Raw genomic sequence first — 17211 nt, 5'->3', positions numbered from 1 at the left:
CACAGACAGACAGTAACTCCCTCACACACTCCCTCACAGACAGACAGTAACTCCCTCACACACTCCCTCACAGACAGACAGTAACTCCCTCACACACTCCCTCACAGACAGACAGTAACTCCCTCACACACTCCCTCACAGACAGACAGTAACTCCCTCACACACTCCCTCACAGACAGACAGTAACTCCCTCACACACTCGCACTGCCTGAAGCTCTCACACACTCTCGTACTCACAGGTAACCAAAATTGCCCTCTTAAAGCCGTCTCCTCGCCGGGTGCGGGCCGCGCTCGGGTCGGCAGGGGGCGCCGAGCGGCAGGTATGGGGTATCGGGGGGAGGGTCTCCCCGGGGACAGGGGGAGGGTCTCCCTCACGCTCTGGCTCTGGCGGCACCAGCGCTGCTTTTATTGGAATTACATCAGAGCCGTTACGGTTTGGTGGCGAGAGAATCCCCCACCCACACCCCCCCCCACACCCCCCCACCCACACCCCCACCACCCCACCCCCCAACCACCCACCCACCCCACCACACACCCCCACCCACACCCACACCACCCACCACCCCCCCCCACCCACACACACCCCACCCCCCAACCAACCACCCCCCACCCCACACCCCCCCACCCCACCCCCACCCACCCCACCACACCCACACACCCCACCCCCAACCAAACCCCACCCACACCCACCACCCCACCCACACACCCCACACCCCCCCACCCACCACACCCCACACCCAACCAACCCACCCCCCACCAACCCACACCCCCACCCCCCAACCAACCCACACCCCCACCCCCAACCAACCCCCCCCCCCACCCACACCACCCACACCCACCCACCCACACACCCCCCAACCAACCCACCCCCCACCCACACCCCCCCCAACCAACCCACACCCCACCCCCTAACCAACCCACCCCCCCACCCACACCCACCCACCCCCCCCATCCACACACCCCCAACCAACCCACCCCCCACCCCACCTCACAATCCCCCACCCCCCACCGCCCTCAGTGACACACACGGCCGCTACACATTACTGCTCCCGGAGCCGCGCTGACAGGCGCTGAAGGAGAGGTCTCGTTACCGAGTTCAAACATCTGTAGTGGGAGGTGGAGAGTGTCGGAGCGGCCGCGGGGCGGGGACTGTCCCGGAGGGTTACAAACATCATCTGCGGACGGCATCAGCAGCAGAAAGGAGACGTCGTGGCCCAACTCCAGCACATCCCGAGTGAAGAGGCGCATGTGTCCCGCCTACAGTCACAGAATAACAGTCACACACACACACCTGTACACGTGTGTATCTGTGAGGGGCGCAATGAGGTGAATCACAGCCACTGCAGAATATATCAGAGAGATGGTCGATTTCCATGTTATTGGTAGTTTCACACAGAACAGAACTGCTCAACGTGGGCAGATGCAGAGGTGGGAACGTGTCGCTCCGGGACGCACAGGTGAGTGTGAGGTGAGATACCTGGCGAGGAGGCACATTGATGAGCTTCAGCAGTGCGCGCACTGCCATCTGCAGCTGCAATCCCAGCGGTGTCGGAGCATCAGGAACACGATCCGTGGCATTCACATCCTTGCACTCTGACAGTCTCTGGAGCCATTCCCACTCCTCCCTGGGGGGAGAGAGCAGAGCTTTAAGATTGTGGTTAATTTTGAGAGATTCTGGCTCAATTCGTCTTGAGGATACACCAGGAAAATTTCAGGTCTCCATCCATGTTATTAGCTTTAACCCTGAAGATAGTTTAGAGAAGTCGAGATAATGCTGCAGTACCAAGTTCCTGGCTCTAGGAGCCCTTAGTGACCTGTGGAAATGTAGGTACTCATCCAAGTAGAAGAAAACAAGTACTGTATTATTTCAATTTATTTCCCAGATCGGCCACATTCCACCATAACATTGAGATGGGTGTAAAGGCAGTACTAGACCAGGTATCATGTGAATATATCCATAGAGATGATAAAAATTTATCTGCTCTCAAGCAGAGCGAGGACATATCTGAGTGAGGACAGAACAGGGAATTCTGTGCAGGAATTTGGTGAGAGTGGGAATTAAGTGCAGGGGGGGAAAGAGGTGCATAATTATAAAATATATAATATTTATATTAAAATAATATAAATCATGTCTGGGAATAGTGCAGCTAAGACCTGTTGCATGCACAATGTGTGCTATGTGAGAACTCCAGGATGCTTTGTGGCCTGGACAAATACGTGTGTAGGAAGTGCCTCCGGATTCTCGAACTTGTGCAGAGTTTCTGAGCTTGAGGAGAGGCTGGTGTCACTCCATAGCATACGGGAAGCTGAAGAGTTCATGGATCAAACGGTTCAGGAGATGGTCACCCCACAGCCACAGAGTGAGCGGATGACCGACCGGCATGGTAAGGAAGAGGGGATCCCCTGAGTGTGTGGCACTCACAAACTGGTTCTCTGTACTGAATACCAGTCAGGGTAATGACACCTCTGGGGAGGGGAGTCAAAAGCAAATGGATGCACAAGGGGACACAGGGAAGAGTGTCAATACAATTGTCATTGGGAATGCAATAATGAAAGGAGTAGACAGGCGTATCTGCAACCAAAAAAGTGATTCTCGAATGGTATGTTGCCTCCCTGGAGCCAGGGTTGAAGACATCATGGAACGGATGTTCTACAGGGGGAAGGGGAAAATCCATGTTGGGATCCATGACATAGGGAAAAAAGGCTGAGATCCAACAGGGAGAGTATCAGAAGCTAGGGAAAAAGCTAAGGAGTAGAACCTCAAAGATGTGCTCTCTGGATTACTCCCAGTGCCTCGGTGAGTATCAAAATAGCAGGATCAAACACATGAATATATGGGTGGAGGAATGGTGCAGAAAGGAGGGCTTCAGGTTCCTGAAACATTGGGACCAGTTCTAGGGCTGGGGGGACTTGTACAGAGTGGATGGGTTGCACCTGAACAGGGTTGGGACCAATGTCCTCTCAGGAAGGTTAACTAGTGCTGTGGGGAAGGGTTCAAACTAATTTCGAGGGGAAGAAGTGAATCAGGATGGAGCATCAGAGATGAGAAAGAAGTTACATAGAGGGCTGGGAGAGACGAATAGCAATGTAATCAGGAGTAGTCTAGAAAAAGGAGGGATTAGACAGGGGAGAAATGCAGAACAGACTCAGTCAGTCTTGGAGTGCATGTGGGTAAATGCCCAGAGTATGACAAATATGATTGGTGAGCTGCGGCTCAAGTTGCCACATGGGGTTATGGCAATAACAGAAACCTGGCTCAAACAAGGGCAGGAATGGGAGCTGAATATTCCTGGCTACAATTTATTCATAGGGAAGGAAACGGGAGGGGGGCGGGGTCAATATTGATTAAAGACATAGTTACAGCCCTGGAAAGGGACGATGTATTAGAGGCCCCACAAACAGAATCTATTTGGTTAGAGTTAAGGAGCAGAAAAGAAGCTGTTACTCTGTTTGGTGTATACTATAGATCACCAAATAGTGGGAAGGAGATAGATGAGCGAATTTCATTTCATTTGACGATAGATTTCAAAAAGATGCAAAACCAATAGAGTAATGATAATGGGGGACTCTAATTATTCTAACATAGACTGGCGAAATAACAGTGTAGAGGGCAAGGAGGGGGAAGGATTCCTGAAATGTGTGCAGGATAACTTTCTGGATCAGTTTGTTTCCAGCCCAACGAGGAAGGAAGCAGAGCTGGACCTAGTTCTGGGGAATGAAATGGGGCAAGTGGAGTAGGTTTCAGTAGTAGAGCATCTGGACAACAGTGATCACAACATGATTAAGTTTAGAGTACTTATGGAAAGGGATAAGGAACAATCAAAGATGAAGATACTTAACTGGAAGAGGCTAATTTCAGTGAGTTAAAAAGGGACTGGAAAGAAAGATTGGCAGGTAAAACAGCTAACGAACAATGAGAAACCTTCAAGGAGGCGATACTTCAGGGACTGAACAAATACACAATACACAGCATATACTGTGCTGTATAATTCTACGATAAACACTTCAAAGGCATTAATTGAAGCAACAAAGTATTGAGAATGCAGCAGTACAATTACACTGTGACCTCCTCATGTTGAAAAGGAAGTAATATGACCAATTTGTGGAGTTTCACCCCATCATGCTGGAAGGTAGGACAGCAAGCAAGGCACATTTATATCAGAAGCAGTGATTGTTGATAACACTGTACGAATAAATATAATAAAAGACTTAGAGAGAAAAGAGCACTGGGCTTGGTACTGGTTATGACCGGTGCTATCTTGGGCAAGCTTCCAGGGTGAAACCTCGGGCAAGTTTCCTTACTCCACATGCCTGATAATAATCCCTCAAGAAATGAATAATAATAAATTGGTCACTTCAATCCACGACTGTTTGTGGGACACTGCTGTGCGCAGTTGGCTACTGCGTTTCGCCCACAAATATACAGTCAATTTACTTTACAGTATATTCTGTGAAGTGTTTTGAGATGTCTAGAAGACGTGAAAAGCACAATATCAAATGCAAGGATTATTATTATTATTACTTACCTGGAAACATTGTCATTCTCTCGCACCTTTGTGTGGCACAGAACATTTGGAAATTTCTGAGGAACGAGGACTTTAATCTGATCCACAGAGCTGGAAAGTTTTAAATAGCCCAAGTACAGACCAGGGCTGAGTCGCTGCAGGCTGCCTTGCTGGTAAGACAGCACGTCCTACAGGAGAGCACAATGCTTGAATGATCTCCTGCGCTGTGTTTTCAGGGCTAATTACAAGCATTCAACTTAGTGCTATTGTGGTTAAACTCCCCCACTATACCACCTCTCTTGGTTGCTTTCTGAGTGAGCATTAGATGTGGACTCTGCATTCGCACACTTGAAGCTACTCAGATTCCATCAAATCCATCCCACTTTCAACACCCAACAACAACAAAATTACATTTGTAAAGCGCCTTTCATGTCGGGAGGACGTCCCAAGGCCCTGGACAGACAGAGTTACGGACCTGAGTATTCACATATCTGGACTGGATTTAGAGATATAGAGGCAGAGCCCAGAGATCAGTAGTCAACTGCAACACAACCCACAACAGAATTAACACCTCAAAGCAGAATGACTCCTCCTGAGCAGATTAACCTCAGCAGATTAACTTCTGTCAGAATGTCGGAATTGAGCCAGCCCTCTGTGGTGGTCTCTAGTCCGGTTCCTGAGCCAGGCAGGTCCACAGTATTCAAGGACACTGCTGATGACAGCACAGCCCATCAGCAGGACCTGTAAGGGCAGACCAGCCACGAGGGGCAGGGAATCATCCCACTCAGCTCCTGTTAACCCTGCAAGCCAAAGCCCTAACGGTGGTCTTAGCTGGACGAGCAGCAGGAAAGCTTGCCAATCAGCAATATCACTGACAAGCTATACAGTTTTAGCTGGTTAGACTCCAGTAGTTACCCCAACACATACTCTGGGCTCTCCAAGCCTTCGCTCTTATCAACCTATGCATAATACTTTCTGGAATTAGGTAAGCAGGATGCTTCCTTCCAGGAAGACCGAGCGCATTCCATTCCAACAATGCATCTCTGGGATTTGCATGTGTAGGTGGAATGCATGGAATTCTCTTGCATCATCATGATTTCCGCATCACCATGCTAAGAGTATCCAAACCCAGTTGACAAAAAAAATTAACTTCTGGATGTCAGACCTGGATAGTAATGAGCAATACATCAAGAGCAGTGGGCTCCTCAGGAGTGGAGAGCGATTTCCTTTGGTTCTGTAATTTGGAGATATGGATCCACTTTGCATTGAGGAAGGGACAGCAACTTCCAAATTCCCGGACTGTGACCAGCAGAACATTACCATGTCGGTCCTTGATGGGCTCATAGTGAAGCCGGCCCAGGTTCTGGGTGCAGAGCAATGTCTGCAGAAGGAAGAACAAAAGAGTTGCTGAGGGTACAGAGACCATGCATGGGCACAGAGACACTGCTGTGGCAGTCCTTACCTGGTTACACAAAGACTATGATGAAGTCACTGACCTGTAATTGAGCAGCTGCTACCAGCATCTTGTGTCTGACCTGCAGTGCTGACGAGGAGGACATTGAGATGGACAGTGTCTGACGCAACAACTGAACATCCTCCCAAGAGCAGGACAGCTGCAATAAACAACACAACTTAGCGATGAAATATTTAGAACAGAAGATAAATTCTTTAAATTTGAACACACTGCATAATCAGTCCCAAGGTGGCCAAGCTAGGCTGTGAGGTGAAGATTGAGTGAGTCCCGCTCGGTCCTGGAATCGCTAACTAAGAATGGATTCTGCTCCTCTTGATTCAGTCAGTTCTTCTGTTTGAGGTCAGAGCTGCACCCACCTCAGAGAGAGCAGTGAACCTGAGGAGCGTAGATCAAGGTGACTCAAGGAGCCATGACAAATGGAGCACCATTACATTCCTGCAACACAGCTAAACGCAGATTCACAGAGGTGCATCTGACACAAAGCTACAGCCTACATTACTGTTGAGAATGCTCTCCACGGACAGTGAAGCCCAGGAAATATGAAGAAAATAAGTAGCTGTAAAAGTGGGCAGCTGTCAGCTAGCTGCAGTTGTAGGATGTCCCTTTAATAAGTTGAATACAATTAACAAAGAGCCAATGAAATAGAAGCAGAAAGTATAAAATGATCCTCGGAAAGGAACCAGATTGTGGGTTTCTGGTTGGAGCACAGGATTATTGGGAGCAGAGAATAAAGTAGTTACTTAATAAACTAATGTTGTGGATTAAGAATCATTATGGGGGGAGTAACATTAGAAAACCGAATATTAATCTCAATACCTTGGCAAACCAGAGAAAATCCTGCATGAGGGTGCTGGAGTAGGAGCTATCAATCTCCACAATTGGCAGCTGCTCCTCACTGCTCACTAAGATGCTGTCCTTGTAATAAAAGGCGGCTGCCATGTAAATGCCTCTTGGAAGAACAAGAGAAGCATGGTTACAAATCACACTGAATTATCCAGGGTCAGCTCAACACTCCCCCCTCCCTGGGCCAATTTTCCAGGTTACTGAAGGTGCTGGAGCAGACAACATTGTGTCCTGAACCATTCCTCCCCCAAAGGCCTGAGAAAATCCCACTGAGAAGACCCTACAAACTGACATACTGCAATGTAGGTGACACTAGAAGGGAGTATGCAGAGGAAATGCTGAAACGTTGGGGCTAATATAATGCACAGGAATTCTATTCCTATCTCTTTCACCCTCCCACTGGTTCCTGAAATTGGGCCTATCACAATGTCAGCATCATCACCCTCCCACATTTAGCACCGTTGCCTCACCCTCAGGAAGCGCTATGAAGAATTAGGTGAAGTTTCCTTTTTCTGGACAAACCATAATAATAATAATCCTTGTATTTGATAGCGCCTTATTAAGTCTTTGAGAAGTCTCAAAGCGTTTCACAGAATATTCTGTAAAATGAATTGACTTTATATTTTGTGGGTGAAACACGGCAGCCAATTGCGCACAGGAATAGCCCGGAATATTAACCCTGAGCACCATCAGCCGTGTCTGCCTACAATGTCTCAAGACCCACATTCCTCCCCTGCTGTAAAAAAGACAAAAACCTTCGCAACGTTTTGACAAATTTGTTGGATGAATGAAAGAGATGTTTCAGGCTCCTGGAGACAGATTGTTTGCGGCTGCAATTCTGCACCTTTGCGTTTTCTAGAAATTTCAAACAATTAAATTAGTGTTAGTAGAGAATAGGTATATCTCTGTTTGTGTGCGAGTCTGTCTGAACAACAATGTGTAACAGAGAGTATGAGTGTGAGAGAGTCTGAGTGAGGAGGGAAAATCAGGCGACAATTCAAATAACCCTTATCTCTGTTTAAACGGAGCGTCTGATGTGCGGTATCCTCTGTGATAGCGATCACAGACTATGTTTAGTACTAAATTGTCCGGCACATAATGATTCCCCAGCAAACACAGCCATAAAAAGACACACACACACACCAAAACACACACAGTGAGAGATAGACACAGTGTGCTTGGAGCGAGTGCTTGTTATGCAACATGACGAACACCCTTTTGCATTGGTCATACTTGGAATTTAGAATATTAGAAAATGCTGGTATTTTTCTCATAATAATAGGGCCAGCAATATGTTTAATGATTGAAACTAAAGAATAACATACTTGACACAAAACTGACAACAATTAAATAAATTGAATAAAGTGTGAGGGGTTCTTGGGCAGGGTCCCCACCCCAGCCCTCGTGCTCACCTTTGGTGCTGTAATTCTGGTGTGCGGTTCGGACCAGATCCAATAACTGCTCCAGAGCTTCTATGTGTTCTTCCTGCCTCACCTCCTTCCTGGCCATCTCCTTCCAATCTGTGGCATAAACAGAGATTACTGAACGCAGCACACTCACCCATTTACACCCAATCCTACCCACTCAAAACCACATTACCACTTTCACCTACTCAACCTGTGCCCTAACACACATCCCCAACAGCCTTCTGTTAGAGTTAGACCAACAACATTTCTGATAAGTAAAGTTAACTGGATCAGAATAAGATTATTCTCTGAATAATGATTCACTCACTTGAGGGAGCAGCGAATGGTGGAGTGGAAGCCTGCGGTGCTCCCCAGCCTTTCATATTGGCCGCTGACACGCGGATATAATACTCCTTGCCCTAGTGGGCACGAAAAAGACTTAGTTATCTGACAGCATCAACGCACATTGCACAGACAGACAGGTTTGTGGGTTCCAATTGTGTTGTGTGATTGAGCTTCAACAGACTGCAGACTCTGATCATAGTAGCATTGGCGGTTAGGAATGAACTTTGCTGAGACTGTCTTTGCCAATGCAGACACTGGGCAGAGTGAGGAGAAGACTTCATAGATTAGACTTACTGTCAGCAGCCCTGTGATTGGGCAGTTCAGAGTGCTCAGGTTGTGCATGATGATGACTCCACACAGAGGTGTGAAATCCTTGTGGCAGCTCCACTCCACTAAGAGAGAGATAAATCTGAATTATTTTGAGAAACGTTAAATAATAATGTAAATGAGTATGTAATTACACTGCTAGAGTTCCCTTAATGTTCCAACATTTTGCAGGATTCTCAAGACATTTACCAGCATTCCCCAACATTTCCACAGAATCTCTAGTTTCCCCCTGCCATTACTGCAGTATTCCCACAATGTTACTCCAATGTTCCCCCAACATTGCCCCAGCAATCCAGCAGGGCTTTCCCAAATATATAGCTGCAGTTGTTTTCCTGCAATATTTATGCATTGTTCCAAAGTTTCACAACCTTTCACATACAGCACACATGCCAGACAAACAAGGAGACCAGAAAAAAATGGTCAGGAAAGCTGAAATGTCTGTTACTAATTTCCAGTAATATCCAACACAGATCAGAACACAGGGCCACACCCAGAGGTGCAAATACCTTTGTATCTTGTGACTATAGCAGAGTTAACACATAGAGGCTCCTCGAAGGTAACAGTGAGTGAGGTGCTGCTGGTCACAGAGAGCTGGACATTGGTTGGTGTGTCAGGAGGCTCTGGGTGAAGAAACAACAGGCGGGTTAGATAACAGTGTTACTGTTGTACAACCCGCACCACATCAGTGACAGTCAACCGTTCGTGTTCCCTCTTCCAACCCCACCTGGACATTTAATAATCACTGACAAACTGGTTGAGTCCCCACACTGAGCAGCATGTACTTTGTGGCACTGACTTGCATGTTGGAATCCTGCTCTCATGCGCTGGTACAGTTTGTGCCTCCATTCCCACGCTTTCAGGAGCTTTTCAGTCTCTGGCCGCTCCAGACTCAGGACCTCATTGTGCAGCTGAGTAGACAGCTCGTCCCCTCGCTCCTGGGCCTCCTCCACTAACCTGTCGAGGTGCAGGGCTCGGCTCTCCAGGCTGACAACTAGGAATCCAAATATGAGAAATACGGATTACACAATGAACACACAGTTGGGGGTGTTCTTGGGGGAGGGTGTTTTCTTGTGGGGGGTTCTCAGGGGAGGGTGTTTTCTCAGAGGGAGAATATTTTTTCGGGGGAGGGTGTTTTATTTGGGGGGAGTTCTTGGAGAGTGTTTACTTGTGGGGGGAGACTGTTCTCTCGGGAGAGGGTGTTTTATGATGTTTTATTTGGGGGAATTCTTGGGGGACGGTGTTTACTTGGAGGAGGGTGTTTTCTCGGGGGAGGGTATTTTTTGGGGGGTGGGTATTTTCTCGGGGGTGTTTTCTCAGGGAGGTTTCTTAGGGAAGCTGTTTTCTCTGGGGGAAGGGGAGGGTATTTTGCTTGCGGGGTGTTCTCTGGAGTTTTTTTTTATTTTCTCGGTGGGGGGTTTCTTGGGGAAGGGTATTTTTTCGGAACAGGGGGTTCTCAGGGGGAGGGAGATTTCTTGGGGAAGTCTTGGAGGGATGGTGTTTTCTCAGAGAGATGGAGGGTGTTTTGAGGGGGAGAGTGTTTTCTCGGGGTGGGGGGGTTCTCGGGGGGAGGGTGAAATGCCATCTAGTGTGGGGGGGCGCTATATAAATCCAAGTTGTTGTTGTTTCCCGGGGGGAGAGTATTTTCTCGGGGGGTGTTTTTTCAAGATTTGTTTTCTCCTTTTCTTGGCGGGGGTGTGTCTTGGGGAAGAGTATTTTCTCTGGGCGGGGGTTCTCAGGGGGAGGGTGTTTTCTTGGGGTGAGAGGGTTTCTTGGGGAGGCGGAGGGTGTTTTGAGGGGGAGGGTGTTTTCTTGGGGGGGCAGGTGTTTTCTTAGGGGAGGGTGTTTTCTCGGGGGGGGGGGTTTCTTGGAGGGAAGTGGTCTTCTCTGGGAGGAAGGGTTTTTCTCAGATTCCACTGAACCCAGCTGACCTGTGGGGTCGTAAGATTGCAGGTTTGTTTTTCTATTGGCCCAGCTCATGACTGGTGGCCACAAAATGATGTTTAATGTACTTACAGTGGGGGCTCTCTTTTGCTCCTGCCTTCAGGAGTATCCTAGCCACCGGCACATTATTGGTCATGATGGCAATATCCAGAGGCACCAGCCCCTCGCTGTTGGGTGTATTCAGATCTAGATCTTGAGCGCTGTGTTGTCTGAGCATTGCCTGCACCGCATCCAGGTCTTGCTGCTCCACTGCCTCCAATATAGCTTTGTTGCATGGGATATTCTACCATTCAGCAAAGAAACACATTCAATATAGAACATAGAGAACTTCTATCAAGTGTGCTGATTATTCTTAGAGGCAAATTTGATAGCCATTTTGTGCACATCAAACTCATTAGTTGGATGAGCAATTAAACTGGAGGGATACCATTCATCTAAACAGGCAGATGGGACTTGGTTTAATATCTCATTCAAAGGATAGTGTCTCTCGCAATGAAGGGTTCCCTCCAGTACTGCCTAGACCCATGAGCTCAAAGTACTGATGTAGGGCTTGAACTCATAACCTTTTGACCCAGAAGCAAATGCATTACCAACTAACCAAGAAAATAACTGAGTAACAGCAACCATTACCATGCACGACTTTCTCAGCCGATCATTGTCCATCTTCCCAGTCAAGAATGCTTCATCTGCGGAGGAGTGACTACCCTTTAATTTATCTGAAAGGTTGCGATAGAGGCGCTTTGCTGCATTTGGTGACGAGGGGATGCTGGTTTTCTTTGTGTGTATCAATTGCAGGTTCTGCATTTGCTGTGTCATCTTGAGTCTCAGACTCCTGAAGAAAGAAACACAGAAACAGATCATCTGGGTTCAGTACTCCTCACCCAGCCAGGCTCCCAGGAAATGGCCCCACTGCTGGCCTTTCCTGTCCTACTGAGTTGGGTTCCAGAGAAATCAAACTAATAAGAAGCAACTGTTTAGATTAAAAGGAATGTTATTTCTGTAAAGTGTTTATTTATTTTGGTAGACTTTCTCGAACTAATTCCTCAATAATCATCTAGTGAAGTGCTCACCAGGGCTGACCATCAGCTGTGCTCATGGACTGCTACATCAATGTTTTTTATTCTGTGCCGATCCGGATGAACTCAGCAGCAAATATCAAGGAGCAAGGTTCAGGTATCTGATTCTTCACAATAAATAAGCCTCAATGAAGCAAAATTTTCTTTGACTTCTGTTCTATTCCCCACACACCTAGGAACTGTCCCACATATCCAAGGTATACAACAACAACAACAAAATTACACGTGGGAGGACATCCCAAGACGCTGGACAATCAGCATTTCGGACTCGAACGGGGGGTTGGGATTGGGAAGTGTGGAGAGCAGGGGGGGGGATAGAGGATGACCGAAGGCACGGTCAAAGAGGAGGGTCTTGAAGGAGATGGAGTTCCAGAGGGTGGGGGCAGAGTGACAGAAGGCCTGCCCGGCAATGGTGGAGCGGACGAGGCAGTGGAGGTGAAGCAGACGGAGCCCGCTGAGCAGACGGAGCGAGCAGGATGGTAGGGGGGGTTAGGAGGTCAGAGAGGTTGAGGGGAGCAAGGCCATGGAGGGCTTTGAAGGTGAGGACCAAGATCTGAACTGTATCCCCTGTGTAATGGGAAACCAGTGGAGTTGGGTAAAGATGGGGGTGATAGGGTCACACAGCGTGGTGTGGAAGAGGACACAGGCTGCAGAGTTCTGAATGATTTGCAGCCTGTGTAGGGAGGATTTGGGGATGCCAACAGCTGGGAGTTTGCGTAGTCTAGCCTGGATGTTATGACCATGTTTGAGGGCTTCGGCAGCCTGTGGTGTGAGACAGTGGCGGAGCCGGGCGATGTTGCAGAGGTGGGGGAAGGCAGAGTGGGTCATCGCACGGAGTATGGGGTAGTTAAGGGTCAAAAAAGGTTCTGGACTGGCTTAGCAAGATGGAGTGTGCAACATGGATGGTGATGCTATCAGTGGATGTGGATGTACTGACGCGAGCCAATGAGGAGAGCCTCGGTCTTGTTGATGTTCAACTGTAGAAAGTTAGCTCTCATCCAGGACTTGATGTCTTATAGACATTCAGAGTCGAGGGTGGAGGCAGAGAAATGGAGTTGGGTGTCATCCGCATACATGTGGAAATTGACCCCATGTCTGTGGATGATGTTACCAAGGGGGAGTATATAGATATTGAAAAGGAGGGGACCGAGGACAGAACCCTGAGGAACCCTGCACTAGATAGTGCGGGGGTTAGAGGAGAAACTGTTTGTGGAGATGAAGTGGAGATGGTGTGAGTGGTAGAATCTAAACCATGCAAGGACAGAACCATGAAGGTTGAGGTGAGAGGAGTTGGTGGAGGATAGAGTGGTCAACTGTATCGAAGACAGCAGAGAGGTTAAGGAGGACGAGGAGGCAGAGGAAGGCCTGGTCGCAGATGGACAAAATATCATTTATCACTTTGACCAGAGCTGTTTCTGTGCTGTGGGTGGCACGGAAACCCGATTGGAGGGGTTTGTAAAGGGAGTGGCGGAAGAGGAAGGAGCGAAGCTGGGAAGTAACAACTCGTTCCAGGACCTTGGAGAGGAAAGGGAGGTTGCAGATGGGGTGGTAGTTGAAAGCAGGAATCAGTCCAGGGAGGATTTTTAAGGATAGAAGTGATGACGACTATTTTTAGAGGGGTGGGAACGATGCCAGTGGACAGGGAGAGGTTTAAGGGTAAGAGGCAAGGAGGTGGTGCTGGGAGGCAAGGAGAGAGGGGTAGGGATAGGGTCGAGGGAGCAGATGGTTGGTTTCATGTGGATTATGGTGGTGATGAGAGGGGTGAGGAAGGTGTGGAGGGAAGGATGTATAGGGGCTGGGGTGTGAGTGGGGGAGGGGGGAGGGAGTGTTCAGAAGGGCAGAGGCAGCTGAGTGGATCCCCTTATCTTTGGTTTATACTGTGTCCACTCACAACTTTCTATCTGTCCCTCTCTCTTCCACTTTCTCTCAGGTTTTGATTCAACAGGTTCCTGGGTCTGCAGTGGATCTGTTTTCCCACACGCAAGAGTCCAGACAGAAGACCATTCCTGTTCGTACCTCAATCCTGTGAGGGTTCCCCCCTCAATCTAACCGAGGATTTGTTACAATTAAGCACAGTTGCAATTTAGGCACAGAGACATGGCTAAATAAGCCACAACATAAAGTTGTCTACTCACATGGTCTGGGAACTAAAGAGTCCTTAATGAGTGGGAAGAAATGCAACAGCACAGAGTTTGTGTAATAATCATGGTGTCTGAGAGGTTAGCAGCAAGCATTAAACCATGACTGCCTTTCCACACAAACATCGTTTGTGATCTAGGAGCTAACAAGCAGACTGGTTGAGATTTGAGATTTTAACCACGCACAAAGTTTACTGGGAAAGTCAGCAAAAAAGTTTTATCAGAGAGGCTACATTTCACCAAATATTCACAGTCACCCTCTTTGCAGGGCAGTGCAGGGTAAGAATGAGTTGGATCAGCGTAAACAGGGCTGATGTGAGAAGGGTTAGTGGGTATACAGTTTGTAAAACCACAACAATGATAATTTACTCTGATTCCAGGTCTGAGGTGCTGATCAGTAAGCAACAGGAGAAAGGTCAGCTACTGAAAGAGATTCTTGCTCTGGTTAATTGAACTTTATCTAACAGTGTCTGACCTTTAACGCTCACTGCTGCAGCACAGAGACTCTGCTAATCAGGAGACAGCTGCTAATGAGGAACTAGCAGTTCGTTCCATCATCTAATGAAGCAGATCAGCAGGTGCATAATTAAATGGACTGTAGTCCATCCCAGGGTAGTTACCAATATAAGCTACAGCTGATGTGATGCACTCCACAAACTGCACTTCTTATTACATAAACTTACCAGTGTTATAATAATAATTCTTGCATTTGATATATATCACATCTTTGCAACATCTCAAAGCACTTGAGACTCGCATAATATATTGTAAAGTGACTTGACTGTATATTGACTTGACTTGACTCTCCTCCAACCTTCACTGCGAGGAGATGCTGGATTTCCTTGAATCCAAAATCAAGGGAATCCGCTCCGCGGTCACTTCCCCTTCAACATCCACCCACCCCCCACCCCCTCCCTCCCACATTCCAACTCATACCCATCCTCCCCTACACACTTTCATACCCGTTTCCCCACCCTCTGTCACCAAACTCATCCTATCCCTGAAACCCACCACCTGCTCCCTTGACCCCATCCCCACTCCACTCCTTATCTCCCAGCTCCACCTCCTTGCCCCACATATCACAGACATCGTCAACCTGTCCCTCTCCTCTGGCTCTGTTCCCATTCCCTTAAAAACTGCCACCATCACTCCCACCTTGAAAAAACCCTCCCTTGATGCGTCGCAGCTATCAAGCTACCGGCCCATCTCCAACCTCCCCTTCCTGTCCAAGGTCCTGGAACGAGTTGTCGCCTCCCAGCTGCGCTCTTTCCTCTCCACCCATTCACTATTCGAACCCCTTCAGTCGGGTTTCCGTGCTGCCCATAGCACAGAAACTGCCCTGGTCAAGGTCACCAATGACATCCTGACCATCTGTGACCAGGGCTCCCTCTGCCTCCTCGTCCTCCTCGACCTATCGGCAGCATTCGATACGGTCGACCACGCTATCCTCCTCCACCGCTTGTCCTCCCACCTCAACCTTCAAGGCCCTGTCCTTGAGTGGTTTAGGTCGTACCTCTCCCACCGTCTTCACTATGTTTCCACGAATGGCTTTTTCTCCACCCCCCACACTGTCTCGTGCGGTGTCCCTCAGGGGTCTGTCCTCGGTCCCCTCCTTTTCACCCTCTATATGCTCCCCCTGTGGTGACATCATCCGCAGACATGGGGTTAACTTCCACATGTATGCGGATGACACCCAACTCTACCTTTCCTCCTCTACCCTCAACTCCACGACCCCCGATGTCCTGACAGCTGTCTGTCCGACATCGAGTCCTGGACAAGAGACAACTTTCTTCAGCTCAACGTGTGCAAAACTGAGACCCTCCTGATTGGCTCACGTCAGCGCCTCCGCACCTCAGGCGCTGACAGCATCAGCATCCAAGGCCGCACTCTCCACCTCTCAAAGCCATCAGGAACCTCGGGTTCTGTTCGACCCTGAGCTGTCCTTTCTCCCTCATATCCGCACCACAACTGGCACCGCCTTCCATCACCTCCGGAATATCGCCAGACTACGGCACTACCTCACCCCTCACGCGGCTGAAACTCTGGTCCACGCCTTTATCACCTCAAGGCTGGACTATGGGAACTCTCTCCTCGCCGGCCTTCCCGGCCCTCCCTCCACAAGCTGCAGGTCATTCAGAACTCTGCAGCTCGTGTACTGTCCCGCACCAGGCTTCGGGAACACATCACTCCCACCCTCGCCCTCACTCCCACCTTCACCCTCACCTTCGCCCTCACCCTCGCTCGGCTCCACTGGCTACCCATCCCCCAGAGGATCTATTTCAAGATCCTCATCCTCACCTACAGGGCCATTCACGGCCTCGCTCCCTCCTACCCCTCCGACCTACTATCCCCCTACCTACCTGCCTGTACCCTCCGTTCCTCTGGCTCCGATCTGCTCCACGTCCCCCGCCCCAATCGCCCTACCATCGGTGGCCGGGCCTTCAGCCTCTCAGCCCCAAGGCTCTGGAACTCTATCCGCCAGTGCCTTCGCCGCTTCCTCCCTTTCCTCCTTCAAGGCCGGTCTCAAGACCTTTCTCTTTGACCGTGCCTTCAGCTCCCCTCTCGACTCTCTACCCCCTCCTCGCTCCCTCCCTTCCCTCCCCTCACCCTGACCATTTCCCCCATCCTCGCTCCCTCCCTTCCCTCCCCTCGACCTGACCATTTCCCCCCCCCTGCTCGGGTCCTGACCCAACTGTCCAGCGCTTTGGGACGTCCTCCCGACGTGAAAGGCACTCTATAAATGGAATCTTGTTGTTGTTGTTGTCCTCAGCATTAATGTTTAGGGAAATGTCATGGAATCTGGCTGCTAAATGTTAGCTGCAGGGGAACAGCCTGAGAAAGGCAGTGTTTTTGTATAAAACATGTGTCTGTGTTACAGCCTCTGCTCTTCAGTCACACACACTTGCTCAGTGGATCCATGAATTGAAGATCACTTTTAGCTACAAAAAGAATAATTGAGCAAGCTAACATACAAAATAATACAATTCAATAATTATACAAACACTTGAACACACTCAAACATTAATACATGTGCACCTCATTCACAAAGAAAACTATTTGGTCAGGAAAGCTACAAACTTAGAACTATATAAATTTAGAGCACAGAAAGTCATTCAGCTCATGTGTGTGTTGTTTTTTTAAGAGCAATCTTTTCCA

The 17211-nt window shown here is 48.8% G+C and overlaps 1 protein-coding gene across 1 annotated transcript in view; it reads right to left on the bottom strand.

Moving 5' to 3' along the window:
- Positions 1-1014: 1014 nt before the first annotated feature.
- The window catches only part of LOC103191444 (ankyrin repeat and fibronectin type-III domain-containing protein 1-like), a 42785-nt gene continuing 26588 nt past the window's right edge, over positions 1015-17211 (bottom strand). Inside the window, exons 7-20 of the mRNA XM_042342575.1 lie at positions 11472-11673; positions 10914-11124; positions 9697-9891; positions 9407-9520; positions 8868-8965; positions 8557-8647; positions 8235-8342; positions 7578-7677; positions 6796-6928; positions 6002-6118; positions 5671-5886; positions 4527-4693; positions 1478-1625; positions 1015-1257 (exon numbers count right to left, since the gene is read on the bottom strand). Of these exons, the coding sequence (XP_042198509.1) occupies positions 1015-1257; positions 1478-1625; positions 4527-4693; positions 5671-5886; positions 6002-6118; positions 6796-6928; positions 7578-7677; positions 8235-8342; positions 8557-8647; positions 8868-8965; positions 9407-9520; positions 9697-9891; positions 10914-11124; positions 11472-11673 (2143 nt within the window). The remainder of the gene's footprint in view (positions 1258-1477; positions 1626-4526; positions 4694-5670; positions 5887-6001; positions 6119-6795; positions 6929-7577; positions 7678-8234; positions 8343-8556; positions 8648-8867; positions 8966-9406; positions 9521-9696; positions 9892-10913; positions 11125-11471; positions 11674-17211) is intronic.

The sequence above is a fragment of the Callorhinchus milii genome, unplaced genomic scaffold, assembly GCF_018977255.1.
Source record: "Callorhinchus milii isolate IMCB2004 unplaced genomic scaffold, IMCB_Cmil_1.0 Scaffold20, whole genome shotgun sequence".
Classification (NCBI taxonomy): domain Eukaryota; kingdom Metazoa; phylum Chordata; class Chondrichthyes; order Chimaeriformes; family Callorhinchidae; genus Callorhinchus; species Callorhinchus milii.
The sequence above is the reverse complement of the archived record's forward strand: the minus strand, read 5'-3'. Positions and strand labels throughout refer to the sequence as shown.